Genomic DNA, 22,614 nt, shown 5'->3' with positions numbered 1-22,614 from the left:
TCCCAACTGTTAGATTGGTTAGAATGATATACTTTAAGACATAACTTGTAATACTCCAAATCACATTCATTGCATTCAGTATATAATGATAAATATCCACATCTCCTGCTAGTTAATTTGCACATATCAAGCAGCAATGAGTGTAACATTAATAACTGGAAAATACTGGTCTCATTTTGTTGCAGAGGTATAGATAATATTACACATTGGCAGATTCATTCTCTTGGTAACTTTATGGATCTGCATGATCAATGCCTACTATGTAGCTAACTACAAGTCTCTGTATAAACCAAGCAACAAGCAGAAAAAAGTGCTGCAGTGAATACGATTAACCAAGATAAAAGCAAGCACTGGTAATATCCACAGGAAGAATTGGACTGGCTCATACAAATCTTTAATACACAAGCAAATCAAATGAATACCTGAAAACACTGATGCGACCTGCTAAGAAACTGCTCAGAAAACTTTCTGAATTTGGTTAGTCCATCTGTCCACATCAGCAGTCACTGCATGCACCAGGATCTTGGCTTAAAATGTGCTTTACGGCATTGTGAAGATCGAGGACAATTACACATTCAAGGACCATTAATACCAGAGCAGCTTCTTGCTGCAGCTGGTGGACTGCAAACTATCACAGCACTAGTGACTAATTCATTCAGCAAAGTGAGAACGTCAATATGTTTCACAAACTTGTTAAAGCAACGCTTCATTCTGGTAGCTGCATTTAATGAAATTTTAACACACCTGAGATGCTAAAATGCATTACCAAATATAGTGCATTAATTTGGGAGGTTATATTTTACAGCACTGAAGTCTGGTAAAAATTAAGTGCCCAGTGGCATACCAGATCTCTTGTAGAAATTACTTTCAGTAAGCATGACAGTCCTGCTACTACACAGCGAAATTCTGTGCGAGTAAATAAGTTACACAGCTTCCAGCTGCACTTACAAACTCAGCAGTGATCTTACATTTCCTTTTCACTGGGTTCTCCAGAAATACAGACTTCTGTTTAAGTTGCAATGAATGTAACTGAGATCATTAGAACAGTGAAACTGAAAGTGAGGCTAAGGATAGCATGTAAGTCCAATACTGCAGTATCTCAGAGTAAGCATTTCCTTTAAGTGGAGGTACAGTGACCTGTGTGTGTGTGTGTGTGTGTGTGTGTGTGTGTGTGTGTGTCTGTGTGCATGCGTCTGTTTCTGTCTCACTCTCTCTTGCCATAAATTAGCACCGCTACAGAGTAATTGATTTCATACACTCGCATATCCTGAGGTCTCTCTATATAAAAAAAAAAAAATGATAGTGGTGGCTTGTACAACTTTGATTAGAAAGGAGAAAATCTGGAAGTACCTTATTGTAGTCTGCATGACTTCAATGGTGCATAATTAAAATGAATACATGCACACTGATGTATTCATATTGCAAGACATTTCCCTCTCCAGTTATCTAGTAAATTAGAATTTAATTACAAAAATGAAATAAAATATTTCTCAAAATATCATTTGTGCTGTTCATATTGATGCCACAGAACTGATGCAACCATCCTTGATGTCTACCTTATCAGTTACAGATTATCAAAGTCATCATGCTAACAGCTTATTAAATAATAATTAGCATTCATTAATAAGATACCAACAAGATACCAACATTGTGATGGTAATTGGTCAGGGATTTTAACAGGCACATGTTTAATTAATTAACTTTTGATATTGGACAACTACTGCTACTGAATGACTTTTAAGACATCACGTTATAATAACATACTATACTGATTCACTATGATATGGAGCATGTCTTTAAGCAAAATGAATCATTAATTATTGTGTTCCTATATATGAGAAGAAAACAGGAATGCCGTTTAAACTCCTAAAGCATTGGTTTCCAAAATGTTAGACATGTCATTCATAAAACATGCAAAAGTGATTTCATTTTTACTTACGATTATTCCTGGTTGATAGCCCCCAACAGTTACATTGTCTGATCTCGTTGTAGCTGCCAGGCCAATTGTTAGTATAAATATAGCTACTACCAGAAGGGAGATTGTGAACCAGAGGGAAGTCCTCTTTCGTTTTGCAAATTGTTCTGTGGGTAGAAGAACAAAAGTTACAGTAAACTGAGAAGCTGAGTATATTATCAACAATTTCCACTCTTCTGAAATGTAAAGTTAAAACTACAGTCAAAATACACAAAGTGCTTTATTGGGTGTAGGCATGTGAGTGATAATAAGACAAAACTAAACTCTAAAATTACATTTATCTTTATGTTGCTGATTGATTGCCATTGATCTGTTAATCAACCAGATGTAACACTAGTGACATTCTGAAATGTCTCTGCTTACTTAAATGGAAATTAACATGTTATAATCAAAAATCAGAATTCTGAGCACATAGATTTCTTGACTGTTGTACACTTCATATAGATATAAATTGTAAATAGGATGAAAAAGGGAAGAGATAACGTTTTCTTCTTTCTCTTTCACCCAGCACATCACTGTCACCACAGAGCAGAAATTAAATATAAAACTAGGCACAGTTCCACAGCTGAAGTAAACTCCACACAAGTTCCGGTACTTAAAACAAATCCACCAAATTTAATAAGAGTAAGCGCTTTCACAATCAAAGGATTGCTTCATCAGACTGACAAAAAATACATTACATCTCATTTAAAAACATTTGTTCTTAATTAATCAACCAATCAGTATACAGCACATCACTAATCACTGAAACTGTCACACACCATATCAGCATGTCATTATTTTCTTAAAGGTCTCCTTTTTAATTCTGGTTTTAATGGCACCATGTCATTTAAACCAGACCACCATGCGCCCAGAGCAGAAATTATTACTACCTACTGAAAAATCACTTTCAGCACCATAATTTCATGAAAAGCAGTAAGAAATGTCTTCGCCAGCAGATTTTTACAAATATATTAAAAAGTGGATTGTTAAATTATATAGGTCATGTTCTAAAACAAGTGTTAAGTAACAAACCTTTGGAATTGGATAAAACCTCCGTATCATGTACAATACCAAATTATACGTTTTTGAAGAGAAAAAGTAAGTTGTTTTTGCATTTTATTTTGTTGGTAAGATCAGTCTCCTAAAAGGTTTTCTCAGTGCTGAAACTTCCTGACATGGCATCATGAAAGACTGAACTCATAATCCTCCAGTCCCTAAATTAATGCATAATGTATTTTCATGCTAAATGCACCAGACGTAGTTTCTTTCTTCATAGAAAGCCAAACTATCAACTAGTTCTTGTAGATGTAATGCCTCACATTGAAAATGAACAGATGATGCAGCAGTAGTGAAACCACAATGTGAATAAGATGCAGCTCTTCTAAAAAGTTGTTTTCAATTTCCCACACTCTTTTACAGTTATATATATAAATCTTTGCTCAGTACCTAGCATGACATCATAGTGTGGGTATGCTATACAGAAAAGCAGAGTAAGCAGTCAAACAGCACACTATAACTTATTTTTTTTTGCAAAATCATTCACAGCTTTATCATGAGGGTTGCAATTGTTAAATAAATTAATTGTAAAGTAAAGATGCTCGCAAGCATGATCAAGTTACCATCTGTCCCACTCTGTGCAGGATAGCCTCTCATTGGGCAATTGTGTCCTGTGGAAAACAGCTAAAACATGGCAAATGTCCTAACATATTGGGACAAAAATATTTCAAGTTTTCTTTAATAGTTATGTAAAAACAATTATTTTGCATCAGAAACATTTAAATATTATATGAAACAGCATGAACAACTCAAATGCTACATAAATAAACTTTTATTTCGGCAAAAATTGAAGTTCAGTGATTTGCACAGACTGTAAGTATGGTTTATCGTGCAAAATCCCATATTTCCACATAAAATGTCCTATGGACATTTAGAAAGGTGGCAACCTTAACCAATACACTTTAAAATCTTCATGAGTGAATGAATAATGTCCTAAGTTCTAACTAGAGTCTTAGGTGTCATAGTGGGTAGGAATGCAAGTAACTGCTCTTATCAGTGCTGCAACTACCTACTTCCTTCTTCTACAGCATTCCTTTTCATGACTACATCACTTCACCACCACCAAGTTTCCTGTCGTTCTGATAGAGGAAATACAGAGTTCTGTTTTCAGTTAAAAAGAAATAATAGACCGCACACATAAACACACACTTACACACATGAGCAGAGGCACATAGACTCACATGAAGACATGCACTCACACACACACACACACACACACACACACACACACACACACACACACACACACACACACACTACACAAACAATACATAACATAAATTTTGCAATTGGAAGGCAGAAGGTAAAAAATATATATCATAGTGTTTTGTGGGTGACTGGAAATTATGGCCAGATACTGTCCAATAACAGAGATATCTCCAGATGCTGTAATTATAGTCGAAGAAATAAAATCAGAGGAACAGAAATCTGTAGTCAGAAGGAAGATGAACAGAATGGACTATCTCAGAAACTGAGACAGCACTGAAAAATAAGGGAAGGATACCACAAAGCATGACAATATAGCTGAATTTCAAGTACTTTATAAGAATTAGAATAGTGTCTCTAAAACATGGACAGCAAAAATTCAGTAAAGTGCAATGGAAACACAATATACATTTCCTTAAGTCTACCATGAGAACAGTTGTTGAGCCTGGAGAGCAGCATCTGTATCTTGACATCAGTTTTAATTGCCAAACATATTACATTATTTAGCAAGCTTCCACACAGGTTAATTCTATCACTAATTTTAGAGCATGGTATACCTCCTAACTGAATGTCCAGGTTTTGCCTTATGCTTTTGAAGAGTTCCTCACAAAATTTGTTGATTTTTTGCAAATCATTGAGGATTGAAGTCATTAAATTATGACATACATTTCAGTTTCAGAATTCATATCCTTCAGAAACTGCATGCTAATGGAAAACTTATTAGTGTAACAACTTTCTCAGAATATACAAGCGATATTTAAAATTTGTACTCGATTTTTGGTCTCTGCCCCCCATTAATTTTAGCTTTGTCCAGATTTATTGGTATTATAGGTTGAGAGGTATAGAACCTGAGAAGAACACCATGACACAAATGCATTAAACAAATACTTTCATTCAGGTCATCCCCAGGGATATGTTACCAGGATTATAAAACTGCCATGAATTAATGTGTATTATTTTAATACAAAGTACTCCAGAAGCATTAAACAAGAATAATACGGCAAAGACTAAAATGCAAACATCAGATATCTGTAAAGCAAAAGTAACATTATGTGGAAAACATTGCAAATAATATGCAGCAGGAAGTTGTGTATGCTGAGAAGGAGGCAAGTTGGAAAGGCTCTAACTAAATGATGAGACGACATTTTAAACTTGTGTGCAGCAGCCTTTCAAAATAATGTTCATAGCATACAGTAGAGACTACTTATATGCATATATAGCATGCTAGGAAATTCTTGCAATGAAAAGCTTTTGCTGTATATTTTCAGAACTGAAGCTAGTCATATTTGTTGTATGCTTCTATGTCATAACTGAAAAGATAGTCCTTCTTTATTGTACTTACCTATGAGGCTAACTACCAAAAGTTAAACTATCTAAAACTATGGTGGCTGCAAAATTGTCATTGCCTTTCTTCCATTTACATCTTTAAGAACCATTGCAACACTTTACAAACTGTTATGCCCAGCCAAAGAGCATTTTTCATTCTTTTCATGGTGTTATAAAAGTTATTCATTTATTGTTTTTTTTTTTATCTTTCCAATACTATTTTATCATTCATTAAGAAAGCTGAAAATATCTGACAGACACTCTTCTGATCATTTTTGTAATTGTATGGATCTGTCTGTAACCACTATTACCTGGTTACTAATATTATGGTACTTAAACAATAATCTTCCTAAAATATTCTCATGTTATTACATAATAAAGGAAACAGTTGTAGACTTCTTTAATAACAATAATAGAGACCAATGTACTGCTGTTGGTATTAGATATGCAGACATTTAAAGTTACTCTAAGGAAGTTACTAACTAGTAAATTAAACACAGTATCAGAAGTTTTGAAATATCCCATTGAAACTTAAAAATCTAAATTTAAAGATACTGACCAAATGCTGTTATTATTTATACTATGAAATGATGACTTCCTGAAAGCTGACATTCCAAAAGAATGTAAAAGTGCCCAAAATCCAGAAAGGTAAAACCTTTTTTTCCTTGTTTTTTGTAAGGACAAAGCAATCATCTCACACTCCCCAAACTTATATATACATATATATATATATATATATATATATATATATATAATATACAGTTGCACCAACTCAAAGCAAACAGTCTTTGCTGGCACACAATTAGATATTGCACCAGCAATGAATTATTATGGGAAAAAGCATTTGGTGTTATACTGTTTGTCTTTTTCTTTTTTCCTGTGGGCTACTAACACTTGAATAATTTCACTTTGAGTATGTGTAGGAAAGCTGTAGGTATCTTGGTGAACCAAGAAAATAGAACAGAAAAATAATGAAGCATGAGTGAGCCTTTTTCAATATGTCATGCTAATCACATGAGACCACTCTAGGATGACTACAATTTACACTGACAACAAGGAGAAACTTTCCAGAATATTAGCCCCAATCTAAGAAACGTCTAAACTCCCAAATATTATTTTAGCCCTCATATGTGACTATATCTTAAATACTTAGATGATACTGTTATGAACATTTTAACTGATATTTTGTGAAAGCTACTTTATTATTTATTCACTAGATTCTATAAAATATCTATTAAAATGTTTAAAAGGCTGAACCTATTCCAAAAAGAAGTCCTTGGCCTGTCTTCACCTGATCAAGCTGACTCCGCAGAAGGATTTTATCTATCATACATTTTTTTCTCTTATCAGTACTTTATCATACAAAACTTTACAACTTTGTTTTTAAATATTAATTTGATGACCCATATGTAAGTCACTTCAAAACTACTTTTATCCATTAAAATTATTCAAATCTTAACCTAATGAGTGATCTTGATGCAAAAGTTTAGTTATACTCTTGACTCTAAAATAATTTTTAATTTGTTGTGCTGTTAATTTCATAGTTCTACAGCTGACTCACTTTGTGCTATGTTGAATCAGTTAACCTTGCAAAGATTCCATGTAACATTAAGTACTGAAGATCCGTTTAAAAGTTGATGAACTATAACAGTTCTTGCTAAAGAACGGTAGGCCCTTCAAAAGATGAATAAAATGAATGAGGAATGGAAAACATACCGATTCAGAAAGAACCCTGCCATGGGTGGTCAAAGCTGCATCCAAAAAGGAATGTTTCCATGATAGTGAAAAATCCAGTTCAGAGATATGTTAGCCTCAATTAGATAAGACCTCATTATCAGCTAATTTGCACATCTCTGTATCACCAGCAATTGCTGTGGGTGCAAATCAACAGTTTATTTTGGTGGTCTCCACTGTTAGCCAATGCATATCATTGGCTTTGGCACCATATTCACTCTCTCAAATATATACACATATTCAAACACACACACACACACACACACACACACACACACACACACACACACACACACACACACGCACACACACACACACACACACACACACACACACACACACACACACACGCACACACACACACACACACACACACACACACACACACACACACACACACACACACACACACACACACACACACACACACACACACACACACACACACACACACACACACACACACACACACACACACACACACACACACACACACACACACACACACACACACACACACACACACACACACACACACACACACACACACACACACACACACACACACACACCTCTTGCTGTCCCTGAGTTGGAAGAATGGTCCTGATTCATGCTCTTACTTTTGTCCCTGCCCTTGTAAATCACAGCTCTTCACAGTCAATTAATAACAGCAAACATTAGAACTTCATTCTTCTAATAGTTTAGACTTACACACACACACACACACACACACACCCATCCCTCTAATCTGTCCATGATTTTACTGACTGATCCTGATTTTGCCTGTTATACATACCATGTCCACCCTAAGGCATGGATCACTGCGGTTAGTTGTAACTCGAAACATTAGTTTCATACTTCTTATAGTTTCATACTAATTATAGTTTCATACTTCTTATAGTTTACAGAAAAATGCAGCACAAACCCTCCTCAGTTAGTGTAAGGCTCTGAATTACTAACAACACTTTTTGTGCCACACCCTTTTACTTTCTTTCTTTCTTTCATTCTTTCTTGTGACATAAGGAACATGTGAAGATAATACCTGGTGTCCAGTTGTGCAGAAGACCTCTACTAAAGAGATAGTTTGCATGTGCTAGGATACAGGGTTGAAAGCATTTTGTGGCTTACTTGTATATCTCTGGGGGTCAGTGGGTGATCCAGTTTGCAGGGGCTATCTGATACTATTCTATCTTGTGCTACAATGAGCTGTGGAATCTCTTGCCAGTTCTGTTGGCACAGAGGAATAAAGTCCTAAACGAAACCCAGGCAACCTGAGTGCAACCAGAAGTTCAGGTGTCTTCTGTGGGTGGCATATAGATGAAAAAAGAGGGATAATGAGTCTGAAGCCTAATCGTTGCTTCTCAGGGGGAGGAATATGAAAGTATTTCTGAGCACATGCTCCATAGTAGGATCCAAAGTGGACACCATGGATCACATAGAGGTGCTGTCTATGGCTGTGCTACCAGAAGTCATAGGTTTCTAGAGGATCAGAGGAGCATCATACAAATTTTTTAACAACCTTTTGTTCTTACAGTGGCATTACCAAAACAATCACATGTAAGGAAAGAGATTCAGTCTCATCTTTTCAAGGAAAAAATCTACACCTAAAGCTTAATGTACAAAGCCAACAAAACAGTAATTTCCCAAAAAACAGAAGATAAATTCATTCAAGGATATACAAATCTTATCTGGGAATAGTCCCTGGCTTCCTACCCCTACAAATAATAATAATAATCGCCTTCTGTATACCCAGTGGTGTTAGATTATGATGAATGTAAATGCACAAATGGCCAGAGGCATACGTCATAGCTGAGGGTCTGGGTGAAAAAAACAAACACATTCTTAAAGTTACAAAGGGACAAGGAATACAAGCAGACTCCACACAGAAGGCATCACAGCCCAAACTTTGGAGAACCAAGCATTTTTAGATGGCAACACTACTCAATGTAACTCTCTGCTAATGACAGTTGCTATTACACGCATCCTGCCCAGATGACCATACACTTCAGATATTTGATTGCACTAACATAGACTCATAAAGTATTCCAGCTAGTTACACAAAAATTTCACACTGCCTCTACAAAGCCAGAATAATGCCTGCCTAAACTGAACAAATGACAACAGTTTCAATCACTTTCATCTGTAGACTGTCCCTGTACCCAGCAATTAAAGCCACTGTTATTGGCTGTATACATTTCAAATATCAAAATGTAATAAAATAAAAAACAATAACTGGCTACAGTAATTGTAACCATTCTACACATATAGATATGACAAAGACACACACACACACACACACACACACACACACACACACACACACACACACACACACACACACACACACACACACACACACACACACACACACACACACACACACACATGTGACCATCAATTACAACCACTTACATAACTGTGAATATAGATGTTTGATTGTGACCAAATGATTGAATAAATGTATCAATGACTGTGACAGGTATTTATTTTCAGCTTACTGCTACCGGAAAACAGTTAGGATTACCAACTGTCTTGAATTTTTTCCAGACTGTCCAAAATTAAGGGACATTATCCAGAAAATGGAGACTGCCTTTTCCAGACAGAGTATTGTCTGGAAAAAATAAAATCAACTCACATGGAGCACCAGCATCACGCACTCTAAGCTTACTCTCACCTCTCAGATATAGTATACTGCTTGGGGGGGGGGGGGTAAAGGAATTTTTCTGGACTGCAGATTATGCCTGTCAGTCAAGGAAACCATGCAGTGCCCAACCCTGTGTGGAAACTTTGTATTGTAGCTACAATTGAGATGTAGTTCAAGTATAGTACCATACACCATGTGCAAACATTTATGATGCTTTGCTTTTGTGTTACCTGTGCTGTTATTAGTATAAAACTACCAGATTCATTTCCTGCAGAATGACCCTAAAAAAAATGTAAAGCAAATACAAAATAAAAAAGTTAACTAAACAATGAAGAGGAAATGCATCCCCCTCCATTTACTTCTTCTTTGTAATCATTTTTATGAAGGGGTGAGGTGGCTTTGTATCTGGTTATCAAATTGATTGAATGTAATGGAGGAGGAGAAAGATTAAACAACATTTTCTTGTGTGATACTGCTTTGTATTGCCATTTTGTGCCAGCAAAGAGTCTGGAAGGCATTTGATTGTGTGTGCAGTTTTTCTTAATATCTTTTCAGAACTCCATTTGAGTGATGGATAATCATTGTGAGTATGCATAGAATAAACAGTTTTACTTCCTTAAGTAGAGATGTCATTCTGAATTGTTTATATTTTACCGTTTAGGTGTTAAATGCTTGAAGATCCTGCTTACATTGATTGTATACTCTCATTCAATGTTTCAAAACAGAATAATACTTTGTTTATTGTTGTTTGACTATTTTCAGGTTTATGCCAATGTTTTTTCTTTAAAACCATTGGGTTTTTGAAAAAAACTCTTCATGTAATTTGTGTCATGCACAATCTCAGAGTGTTGATAAACTAAAATAAACTGCTGGCTCATAGTTCAGCCACCAAAACAATTTATTAAAACGAACAAAAATAAAGTAAGCACTTTCATCTTACTCTAGTAAGTAAGACTTCTTCAGACAATGAAAGAATTAATTAACATATATATATATATATATATATATATATATATATATATATATATATACACACATACATAGTGAACCATCACATGATGTTAAAACACAAATCAACTTCTAAAAGGTATACTGACCCTATTAAAATACATTATAAAAGTTCATTAAGTGCTCATTGAAGGAAGTGGAATTGGCTAAAGCAGATAATTACATAAATAAATAAATAAATACATATGTTGGATACACATCATAAATAGTGTCAATATATTTCAATAAGTATGCATATAATTGTAGTTTGTATGAAACATATTGTGAATATAATACAATATTAACATATTAAAATATTTAATAGGTTATGACATCAATTAACATAATGCAAGCTTATTCATCTCTGGGCACTCTTTAATTTTAATATATAAGCTAGTGAGCTCTTATCATTTAAGCCTGGTGAACTGTAGGCATTTAGTCTAATTTGCCACATGAGTTCACAAAATTCCAATAATAGGCCCATTGGACCCCCCCCCCTGGGGTTTTGCTGTACTTGATCTATAATTTTAAAAGTAAAACTATGATGGGGGTGTTCATGTATATGCTTTGCTAAAGCATTTTCTATTTTTACTTTCCTGATGCTGTACAGATGTTTGTATATCCTGTCCTTGAATTTACGATCCGTTTTAGTTATGTAAAAACAAGGACAGAATCTACAGGTTGCCAGGTACACCACCCCCCTAGATAAACAGTTGAATCTGTTATTAATTGTGAACTTTCTCCCCCTGATAATGAAGATCCTACCTACGCCTATATGTTTACAGTATGCAAAACTTTCACATTTGTACATACCTGTAATTCTAGTTACAGAGTTAGAAGCATTCTCTAGTAATTTTTTAAGGTTAGGACCCCTTCTGTAAGTGACCCTGGGGAACGGATCAATAATGTACATCAAATCTTTGTCTGACCTTAACAAATCCCAATTTTTACAGAGTACTTGTCTTATACTGGAAGCTTACAGGCTAAAAGTTGTAATGAACGTCACTCTAGATGAACTTTCTCTAATGACACGTTTTGAAGTAGTGTCCTGTGCTATTACATCACTCCTATTCGAAATGACACATTTTGAAGTAGTATCCTGTGCTATTACATCACTCCTATTCAAAATGACACGTTTTGAAGTAGTGTCCTGTACTATTACATCACTCCTATTCGAAATGACACGTTTTGAAGTAGTGTCCTGTACTATTACATCACTCCTATTCGAAATGACACGTTTTGAAGTAGTGTCCTGTACTATTACATCACTCCTATTCGAAATGACACGTTTTGAAGTAGTGTCCTGTACTATTACATCACTCCTATTCGAATCTGAAGTTCAAATAGGTCTATATTCACCAATAGCTCTTTTGTGCTGAACCTCAAACATTAATTCATGAAGTAAATGAACAGGATAACCACTTTCAAAAACATGTCGTATAACACTTGACATTCAAGCTTAAATTAATTTTCTTCACAGACCATCCGTGCTGCTCTCACCAGTTGGTCCTTTACAAGAGATCTTTTCTGTTGCAAAGGGTGACAACTGGTGAAATGCAGAAAAAATTTGAATATGTTGGCTTCCTATGAATTCAAGCCTTAAATAGTCCATCATTTTTGTATCTATATAATTCCACATCTAAATAAGTTATACTATTATGGCCCAGACTGTAAGTAAACTTCAGAAAAATTGTTGATTCATTTAAATAGGAAACAAACTTCGGAATGTCATCCAAACATCCATTAAACATAATAAAGACATCATCCAAAAATCTCTTATAATAATGAAAGTTATTCCTATATGGATTATTACTGAAGATGTGACAGAGCTCCCATTGTGCCATCACTAATTAGTGAAACTCGCACCACAAGGGGAGCCCATAGCCACTCCTGATCTTTGTAAATAATAACTGCCATTAAACATAAAATAGTTATTAGTAAGTATCAAATCCAACAGCTCCTGTAGCAAATAAATTTCACTTTCGGTAGCCCTTTTTGTATGAATTAAACTGGTCACCCATTCTATACCAGTATCTATAGGTATTACCGTATATAGATCCTTGACATCTACTGTCAGCAATATGATGTTATCCCCATATACTCGATCACTGATACTTTTTAGGAATGACCATGAATCTCTACAGATGTATTCTAGCTTTTCCACATATTTATTTAGTTTCATGTCCACAAATTTGGCTAAAGGATAAGTTATGGAGTTTCTACCATTAACTATTGGCCGGAGTGGTGGATCCAACATATCCTTATGAATTTTCAGTATCCCAAAAATCACCAGAGTAAGGGGGGCCAGACATGACATGTAGTTGTATAAATCTATAGGAATACATGAATCTATAAATAGATAATTTAGAAACACTTTAATTTTTTGATGGGCCTGATTCATTTCATTAAGAGAAGCCATAATGTAATGTTCTGAATTGAGTAACCTTTCCATACGTAATATATAATCCTCTTTGTCAAAAAATACTAGGCCTCCACCCTTATCCGGTTTCACCACCCTTACATTCTGGAATCTCAACCTAGTTAAATTCTCCTTCTCCTCCCTTGTAAAATTGTTTTTGTTGTTTGGTAATCTGCTTCTGTTATTCTCCAGTCTATCCCTTATATCCAATTCACATATCTTTTCAAATACTTCCAACCCTGGTGGTAATGGTGGATTGAATGTACTTGACACCTTACATTCATTATATATTCTAGGATGCTCCTTAAATAAAAATTCTAAATTAATCTTACGAACAAATAACTTTAAATCAATTATTGTTCTGGCCAAGTTAGCTCTTGTATCAGGGACAAAAGTTTGACCCTTTACCAATAGGTCAGCTAGGGCAATATCCACCTCTACGTTGGAATAATTCAATATTTAAAGTCCTGTGTACTGTTGTAAGTTATTTTAAGTGTGTCAGTAGTGGAAGTTCTGTTGATGTCTGTAGCTCCAGCTAGACCATCTCTAGTTGGAAAATCATCTACCACTGAGTTGTTTGGTTCAAAGGCTGCTTCTTCAGTTGGTAGGGTCTAAAATTATTTGCTGAATTCATTGACTGGCAGCCCCTCCTGTGAACATTTTGATTGCCACCACTGGTACTTGGTTGTTGTGAATCATTGAGCACATTCTGGAATGATGGTTCAGCTATTGGACGATAGTTATTGTTGTTGTATCTCCTACCATTTTTCCTCAAATGGCCATTCTAACTAGAATTAGTACCATTTGTATTTAGCTTATTAAATATGGAGGCTGCTTCAGCATATGTACGTTCCGAAGAACTATACTCATGTTCTTCCATATCCTGCTCATTTGGAACATAGTCACTTTCAATTTGATTATTGTTGGACAAATGGACAGCAGGATTAAGCCATTCTTGTGCTAGTGGTGGCTTAGGGTAAGCTGTACCCTTGGTGTAGTCATTGTTGTCCCTGACCAATTTCTTATTCTTTGTAATCTTCATTTTCTCTATCTGGCCATTAATGCTGGAAAAAATGCATTCATATTCGAATTTATGCCGAATAAAATCATTGTCCTTCATTGTGTTATTATTCAAAATACTTATTACTTTGCTCAAACCTTTAATGACTGTAGAATAATGCTTAATGAAAACTTCCAGTAACTCTAAACCCTGCCTATCAAATAAGGCTATAAGGTCTTGGTGGAATGGTGAGTTACAAACCAAACCTGTAGGAAAACACCAAGACCTATTGTTCCTTAGGCACCTGCCGCCTTGTTAGACATTCTTTAAAGTAGGCCACCTCAAGTTGTAGTTTTTTGGCCTTAAATTATTTTATGTCAAGAAACTTTAAATTCTCCACTATATTGAATGCACAGGTGTTATGTTGATTTATTAAATTGTTAGTTATTGTCCTGGCTTTTAATTAAACAGGTTGGTCAAGCCAATTTTTTTAAATCAATGCACACTGGATTTAATGTATTACCATTGTCATTATGCATGTTAGAAGCAAGTGTACCTATTTGAGCTGAGTTCAAGCTTATTTGAGCTCCGTTTGATGCTATTGTTCCCACTGACAATCTCAGAGTGTCACATACCTGTAGACATTAATTAAGCATCATGTCAGCATTGGCTTTAGATGATGGTCACTCTTGATGTTACACCCTGACCGCAAGTGCAAAAACTGGACAAATGGGGTGATGGATGGATGGATAGTTTTCACTTCTTTAAAAATGTAAGATGTTGCACAATAAACAAAAGCCTTTCAACAAAGATCTAAAGCTCGTGTGAAAATGGGTGGGAGTGATGACATTAATGGGTGTGGTGCTAAGCAAGAGAAAGCAGAAATGTAACCCAGATTTTGAAACAAGTCCACTGAAGAAACTGCACATTCTAAACTTGATGAGCCTTGCTCTTTTTCTGACATTTTGTAGATAGTATCAGCCTATGGTGTGACTGTTGATGGAGATGAACTGTATGCCAGGTACCTGTGCTTGAAACAAGTCATCCTAAAGCTGAAAACAAATTACGCTGAAATTGACAAATGATGGATTGAATTCTTTAGCAGCTGTGATGCACCTAACTTAAAATGAATCACTGATTTATTTATTTTTTTGCTTTTCCTATTAGCAACTCTCATGTTGAATGTTTATTTTCAATGATGAAAAACTTGTGGACTGATGAAAGAAACCACATGAACCCTGGGCTTGTAAAAGCTGAACTGTGTGTAAAAGTCAACTTTGATTTATCGTGCTCTCGTTTTTTTTGACTATGCATTTAAAGAAAAGTAATTGCTGCAAGCTGCAAAAAAAGTGAACAGAAATATTCATTTAAGAAGAAAAGGGATTAGAGCATTAGACAGTATTCATGAACAATCATAGTTTATGGTACGCATTTGTTTGAAGTACATCACAGCACATTGCTCTGACATCCACAGACTATCATTTATAAGTTAAAACATGGCACCAATTTTTGTCCTATGTTTCCTTACATTTTCTGTATAATCGCACATTGATTTGAATATACAATTATTACAGCAGTTATTATGATAAGGTAACATAGGTTCATAGGTTCATAGGTAGGTACTAGGCTATCGACCCTAGGGCCCATACAAGCCTAGCCAAAAAATGTACCCTGGCTTTCGCCACAAAAGAAAATTATTTTCCTGTGCCCCTGTCGAGCAGAGCCACAGAAGTGATCCCCGGGGTGAATTTCCCATTTCCCATCCAATCATCAAGATTTTTCTTGAAGAGTGCTAATGAGGAGCTCTGTTTGACATAGATAGGTAGTCTGTTCCAGAGTATGGGAAGTCTCTGGGACAGGAATCTATCCCTCCAGCACGTTCTGTTTATTGTGGTGACAAGGTTAAGGTCCCTAGAACGTGTAGCTCTGAGGGATTGGAATTTCTTTAAGTGGAGCATGTCCAACAGCTCTGGGTTTGACATAGCTTTGTAGGTTAGGCAGAGATCGCCCCTGAGTAGGCGATATGCGATGGAGTAAAGCTGTAGTTTTTTGAGACGGTCTGCATAGGGCATATGTTTGAGGCCAGTAATCCTCTTTGTGAGGTATTTCTGTGGTCTTTCCAGTTGTTGTAGATGTCTTGTGAGATACATACCAAAAGGGCGTTGTACTCTATAATGGGTCTAATGAGTGATGAGTAGAGGGGAACAATGACCTCTTTTTTTCTGGATGAGCATCCTTTTGTGATGAGATGAGCCACGTAGAAGGATTTCCTGACCACTGTGGCGATGTGATTATCAAAGGAGTGATTACTGTCCACCTGTGTCCCAAGGTCTCTTATCACATTTTCGGCATTAAGTAGACTACCAGCTATGTGGTAGTTCATGGGTACAAAGTTTTTACCAAAGGGGATGACAATACACTTTTTGGCATTGAGCTTCAGGCCATGGCTTTGACACCAGGTATCTGTCTCATTGAGGCCCTTTTGTAGTTTGTCCACATCATTAGGAGTTTTGATTATGGCTCCTAGTTTGCAGACATCTGCAAACTTTGTTAGCCAAAGACCTTCTGTGTTGGTCTGCACTTCAGAGAAGTAGATACTAAACAGGAGAGGACCCAGGACTGAACCCTGTGGTACTCCACTTGTCACTGGTCTGATGTTGGATTTGGAATCCGCTACTTTCACAGTGTGGGTTCTGTCCATGAGCCAGTTGGCAACCCATCTTGTGACATAAGGATTTATAACTAGTTTAGTGAGCTTATCTATAATTCCAGAGTGGGGGATGGTGTCGAAAGCCTTGGCGAGATCTAGATAAGCTGTGTGAACCATTTTACCCTCATCTATGGCTTTGGTGACTGCTTCAAAGAAGTCAATCAGGTTTAGGAGACATGATCTGCCTTTTACAAATCCAAACTGAGTAGGGTGCAGAGTTTGGAGATTACCAATGTCTTTGTTTATGAGTTCCATGATGATACGTTCCATGGCCTTGCAGACCAGGCTCTTCAGGCTAATGGGGTGGTAGTTCCTGGGGTCCGTCGTGGCTCCCCCTTTATGGAGTGGGATAACTGTCATGGTGCGCCATTCAGTGGGTACAAAGCGTGAGGTGAGGCTATGATTGAACATGGTACTTAGGTAGGGTGCCAGTTCATTCTGTAGTTCGTGTAGAACGCAGCCTGGGATATTGTCAGGTCCCATGGATGCTGTGTTCTTGGCTTTGGAGAGTGTGTTTTTTACCTGTGCAGCCGTGATTATAGGAACATTGCATTCTTCAGGTATAGAGATGGGCCCTCTAGGGGGTGAGAGGGTGGTAAAGTTAGCACTGAACCTATCTGCTAGGAAGTTGGCAATACCAGTTGGTTCTGTATATTTAGTGCCATTATGCTGTAACTCAGAGCAGATCTTAGTGTTCCCATTTAGATTCTTGACATAGCTGTAGAATGCTTTGTAGTTGTCTTTAGAGTCAGTGGCAATTTTGTTTTCATAACTAGCTTTGGAGGATTTTATGAGGGATCTCAGCTTCTTACTGAGGTTGACCAGGGAGTTCCTCCAGTCATGGGATTTTACTCTTTTTTGCAACAGTTTCTTTCTTCTGTTGTAGAGTTTGTTTATGGCAGAGGTCCACCAGATTGGCTTCCTTTTTTTGGAGGATAACATCTTGGTTCTATTAGGGATAGCATGATCCATACACTCGTGTAAGTGCTTATAAAGTGCATTTGTGTAGGATTCGGCAGTCATACCTCTATTGTCTGTCTGCATGGGTGTCATGAAGTTTGCCACTTCTGTCTTAAGAAGTGTGAAGTTGGCTTTTGAGAAGTTTTTTACAATGGTTTCCCTAATTGGGGCTGGGGGTGGGATGTGGATGTCTAGGCTGATTAGCTTGTGGTCGGATCTGACCAACGAGGAATTGACCTCTGGTGTGGAACACCGGTTTCCCGTGTTGGTAATGACCAGGTCTAGGGTATTGCTGCCCCTGGTGGGGGTGTGAATAAGTTGATCCAAGACGTTGGAATTTATGAATTCTAGAAAACGTTGAGCAAAAGAGTTGGTACATGAGCAGTTTTCCCAGTTAATGGTGGGGTAGTTGAAATCGTCCATTATTAGGGTGTTGGGTTGTACCCTAATACTTTCCAGTGTATCAAGAAATGAGGAGTGTGAATCCTGGGGCATGGTGGGGGGTCTGTAGCAAGCTACAATTTGGATTGCGGTCTTGCCCAGAGTCAGTTGCACTTGGATAATCTCGGATGCATTATGCTGTGCAACTAGCCTGGAGGTGTGGATATCCTTAATGAATATGGACACGCCTCCACCTTTAGTGCTTCTTTCTGGGTTAGGTGGCCGAAAGGTGTGGTATGAACTGAAGCCTGGTAATGCAGGGGTGCTCTCTGGAGCTTTGAACCAGGTCTCTGCCACTGCACAGATGTCAATGTTCTCCATTTTAAGGAGTGCCTCGAGTGAGTGCATTTTGAGGTTTAGACTTCTAGCATTGAGTAGCATTACCCTCAGATTTTTTATTATGCATGATAAAATGAGTTAAAACCTTACAATTGGCAAATACTGTACAATACAGTAGCATAGGTACTGTAAAAATTACTTTATCATAATAATCACAGATTGTCGCCGTTCAATATAAACATTATTAAACACAATTTTGTATGTAGAGTACTATTAAAATTACACACACTTTTCTTTCAAGTACATGCCCAGAATGTTTGACATGAAAAGTTGGCAACCCTAGGTGTGACTGTGGATGGAGATGAACTGTATGTTGAGTATCTGTGCTTGAAATAAGTCATCCCAAAGCTGAAAGCAAATTACGCTGAAGTTGACAAACAATGGGTTGAATTCTTTAGTGACTGTGATGCACCTAACTTGATACGAATCATTGAATTTGTTCTTGCTACTCCTATTAGCAATGCCCATGTTGAATGTATATTTTCAATGATGAAAAACTTGTGGACTGATGAGAGAAACCGCATGAGTCCTGAGCTTGTGAAAGCTGAACTCTTTGTAAAGGTCAACTTTGATTTATCATGTTCTCAGTTTTTTGACTATGTATTCAAAGAAAAGTCATTGCTGGGAGCTGCAAAAAGTGAATAGAAATATTCATTTAAGAAGAAAAATGATTAGATTATTAGACAGTAATTATGGAACAGTCATAGTTTATGGTATGTATTTGTTTGAAGTATATCACAGTACATTGCTCTGACATCCACAGACTATCATTTGTAAGTTGAAACACGGCAACAATTTTTGTCCAATGTTTCCTTGCATTTTCTGTACAGTCCAGTATTGATTTGAATATACAGCTATTACAGTAGTTATTATGCTAACAAGGTAACATTTGTTAAATTATTATGCCTGAGAAAATGAGTTCAAACCTTATATTTGGCAAAATACTGTACAATGCACTAGCATAAATATTGTAAAAATTATTTAATTGCTTGACTGCCTCTGTTCAATCTAAACATTGTCAAGCAAAATTTGGCATGCTGGGTACCATTAAAATTACATGCATTTTGCTTTCATGTATATGTCCAGAATTTTTGAAGTTGGCAACCCTAAATACAGTGTGGAACCCATTGCAAGTTCCCCCCACACACACACATATGTCTCATCTACCCTTAGACACTTGCTAGCATGGTAAACAGGCTTTGCTTTAACATCCTGTTTAGAAGGCTATTACACTTGAAACTCAAATGTCTGTCATTTGTACATATTGACTGCAATCCTTACTGATTAGTCAGAAAAGAAACAGTCTTTATGAGGAAACTATTAGACAAAAATCAGAAACAGTCTCCAAAATCATGGACAGTTGAGAGTAACTACATCCCCCTGCATAGATATACATACATATGTACACACACTTAGATGGGATCATCGGTTACAGCCACTTGTATGACTGTGACAATAAACCTCAGATGATTGTAATCAAATGAATTAATAAATACAAAACTAATTCCAACACAGAAATTGTGTCACTACTGTCAGAATATAGTGTTTGACCTACTGCTACCAAACACCTGTCAAAAGAGTCACAGAGAAATCTAGAAAATAATGAAGGACAAGGGACAACAATCTGGGACAGTTATTGCCTTTATATACGTAGAAAGTTCCTAGAATAACACGTTTACTTTGCAGTAGTATGCTTTTTCTTAATTCTCACTGACTTGTCGGAATACCACATATTTTACAAGAACACAGACCAAAATATTAGGCAAAAATCAAGTTGAGACCTTCTACGACCCCCTCCACCCACTACAGTTCTCAATTTCTTTGCTGAAACATTCTGGACAAAGCCAACAATAATGAACAGGGACAAAGACCCAAGATCAACATATATGTTTAGCATTATTATGCATTTTCTGTAGAATATGAAGTCTGAAACTCAGACATTATTTAGTGATTTTTATAATCAGCGATTTGCCAGAAAAATACAGATTTTATTTGGAACAGACCAAAAACATGAGGCAAAAATCTGGACATTCTACCAAATAAAAGTGGACCAGAATATGACGTAATATGGTATAGGGTAGAGTCCAGAGATTCTATACTACCATACATACATTCATACAGATATACATTCATATCTACACACACACACACACACACACACACACACACACACACACACACACACACACACACACACACACACACACACACACACACACACACACACACACACACACACACACACACACACACACACACACACACACATTTAAGTACTTACCTTATCATCTTCCTACATGCTGGCAGTAGCAGGCAGAGTTCCTGAAAAAAATAATACACATGTTTTAAAGAAAATAAATTAAAACTTATTCTCACACTCAACTCACTTGTGCCTCCGGTCCCATGTTAACCACTTCCTTCTTTCTGAGGCAGCCTGGGTCAATAGGAAGAGCTCCTTGCAGCTTCATGCTGCAGCCTGGTGAGGATGATTGTTCTGTTGGTGCCAGTTGACTCTGATCAATGATGCTCAGGTAAGCCTAATACCAGCTGTTTAAAACAATTTTTTTCTTTTTTTTTTCTTTTTTTTTTTTGTTTCCAATTTCCTTGGAGCTCTACGTATGCATGGAGTTGTGAGACACCACAACGAAAGAGAAGTAGAATGTCAACTATTATTTAAAAATAATAGTTAACTTTCTGAATTAATTTAATATTTTTGTCTTGTTTTAACTGGGGAGTGGCTGCAGCCCAGCAGCCAACAGCATAAGCCATTCCTGCTGCTGATGGTTCACAATGTATCTTTTGCAGTTTTTTTTTAAGTAAAATGTCACTGCTTCATATTTTTGACCTCCTGTCATTTCTAAATCACTCTGTTTGGGCTAGATATTTTTTTAACTTGTGCGTTCTGAAGCAAAGAGTATCTCTATTTTTTCATTAACACACTTTTCCTCCATCATTGGTACCTTTTAACCACTCCACCCTTGTCAGAGCACCCTGATTTTCATCTTGAAATCTGGGTGTGCTCCATTGCTCTTAGCTTGACTGGAGCTCATCATGGTCCAAATGGACAGGTAACATATACATCTACCACTCATGTGGTCACTTTATAAATGGCACCACATAGTCCTGAATAATTCAATTTGTGACTCATGCTGGGTGCAGTACTAAAAAATATTTCAGTATGATTAAGTATTTAAAGTGTATTATTACATTTCTCATTCACCTGTGTCATAATTTTAATTTAATTTCTAGATATGCTTGTGATGGTAAAGCAACAAGTTATTTGAAAACAAAACAAGGATCATGATTTTTTTTTGATGTTTTACTGTTGACTCAGATTTTCCTTATGGCTACATCCACAAAATGAACTCAAGCTAGGTACTGGCAGTAATTTACATACATGTGAAAGCATTCTGCATAATCAAACACATCACATTTCTTCAGAGCGATAGCTACTTATTTACATTATGGCTTCACTAACAGAGCATTAATGTGTTATAATTTCAAGGATAGATATTCTACCTGTGAGAAATAGCTGACAAATTGTCTTACTAGGATATCCATCCACAATCCTTTTTTCCCATTTTTGCACATGGAGTCAGGATGCCACTTCAACAGAGACAATCATCTAGAGGCAGGTTTTACACTGCTGGCTGGCTAGCCATGCCATGGCTGTTCTTCCATGCCACACACTCACACACGCTCACACCTATGGGTGACTAATCGTGCCCAGTCTGCCTAATGCATGTGATTGGAATGTGGGAAGAAACCCATGCAAACCCAGAGAGGAGATGCAAACTCCACACAGAAGGCACCCCAGCCAAGAATTGAACTGGAA

At 36.6% G+C, this 22,614-nt stretch overlaps 1 protein-coding gene across 1 annotated transcript in view; it reads right to left on the bottom strand.

Moving 5' to 3' along the window:
* Positions 1 to 22,614, bottom strand: part of LOC122802869 (transmembrane protein 255B-like) — a 972,295-nt gene that overhangs the window by 762,206 nt on the left and 187,475 nt on the right. Inside the window, exon 2 of the mRNA XM_044072667.1 lies at positions 1,940 to 2,082. Coding sequence (XP_043928602.1) covers positions 1,940 to 2,082 — 143 coding nt within the window. The remainder of the gene's footprint in view (positions 1 to 1,939; positions 2,083 to 22,614) is intronic.

The sequence above is a fragment of the Protopterus annectens genome, chromosome 5.part0 (genome assembly GCF_019279795.1).
Source record: "Protopterus annectens isolate FY-2018-M chromosome 5.part0, PAN1.0, whole genome shotgun sequence".
In the NCBI taxonomy this organism is placed as follows: Eukaryota; Metazoa; Chordata; order Ceratodontiformes; family Protopteridae; genus Protopterus; species Protopterus annectens.
This window is presented reverse-complemented; position numbering and strand designations above follow the sequence as displayed.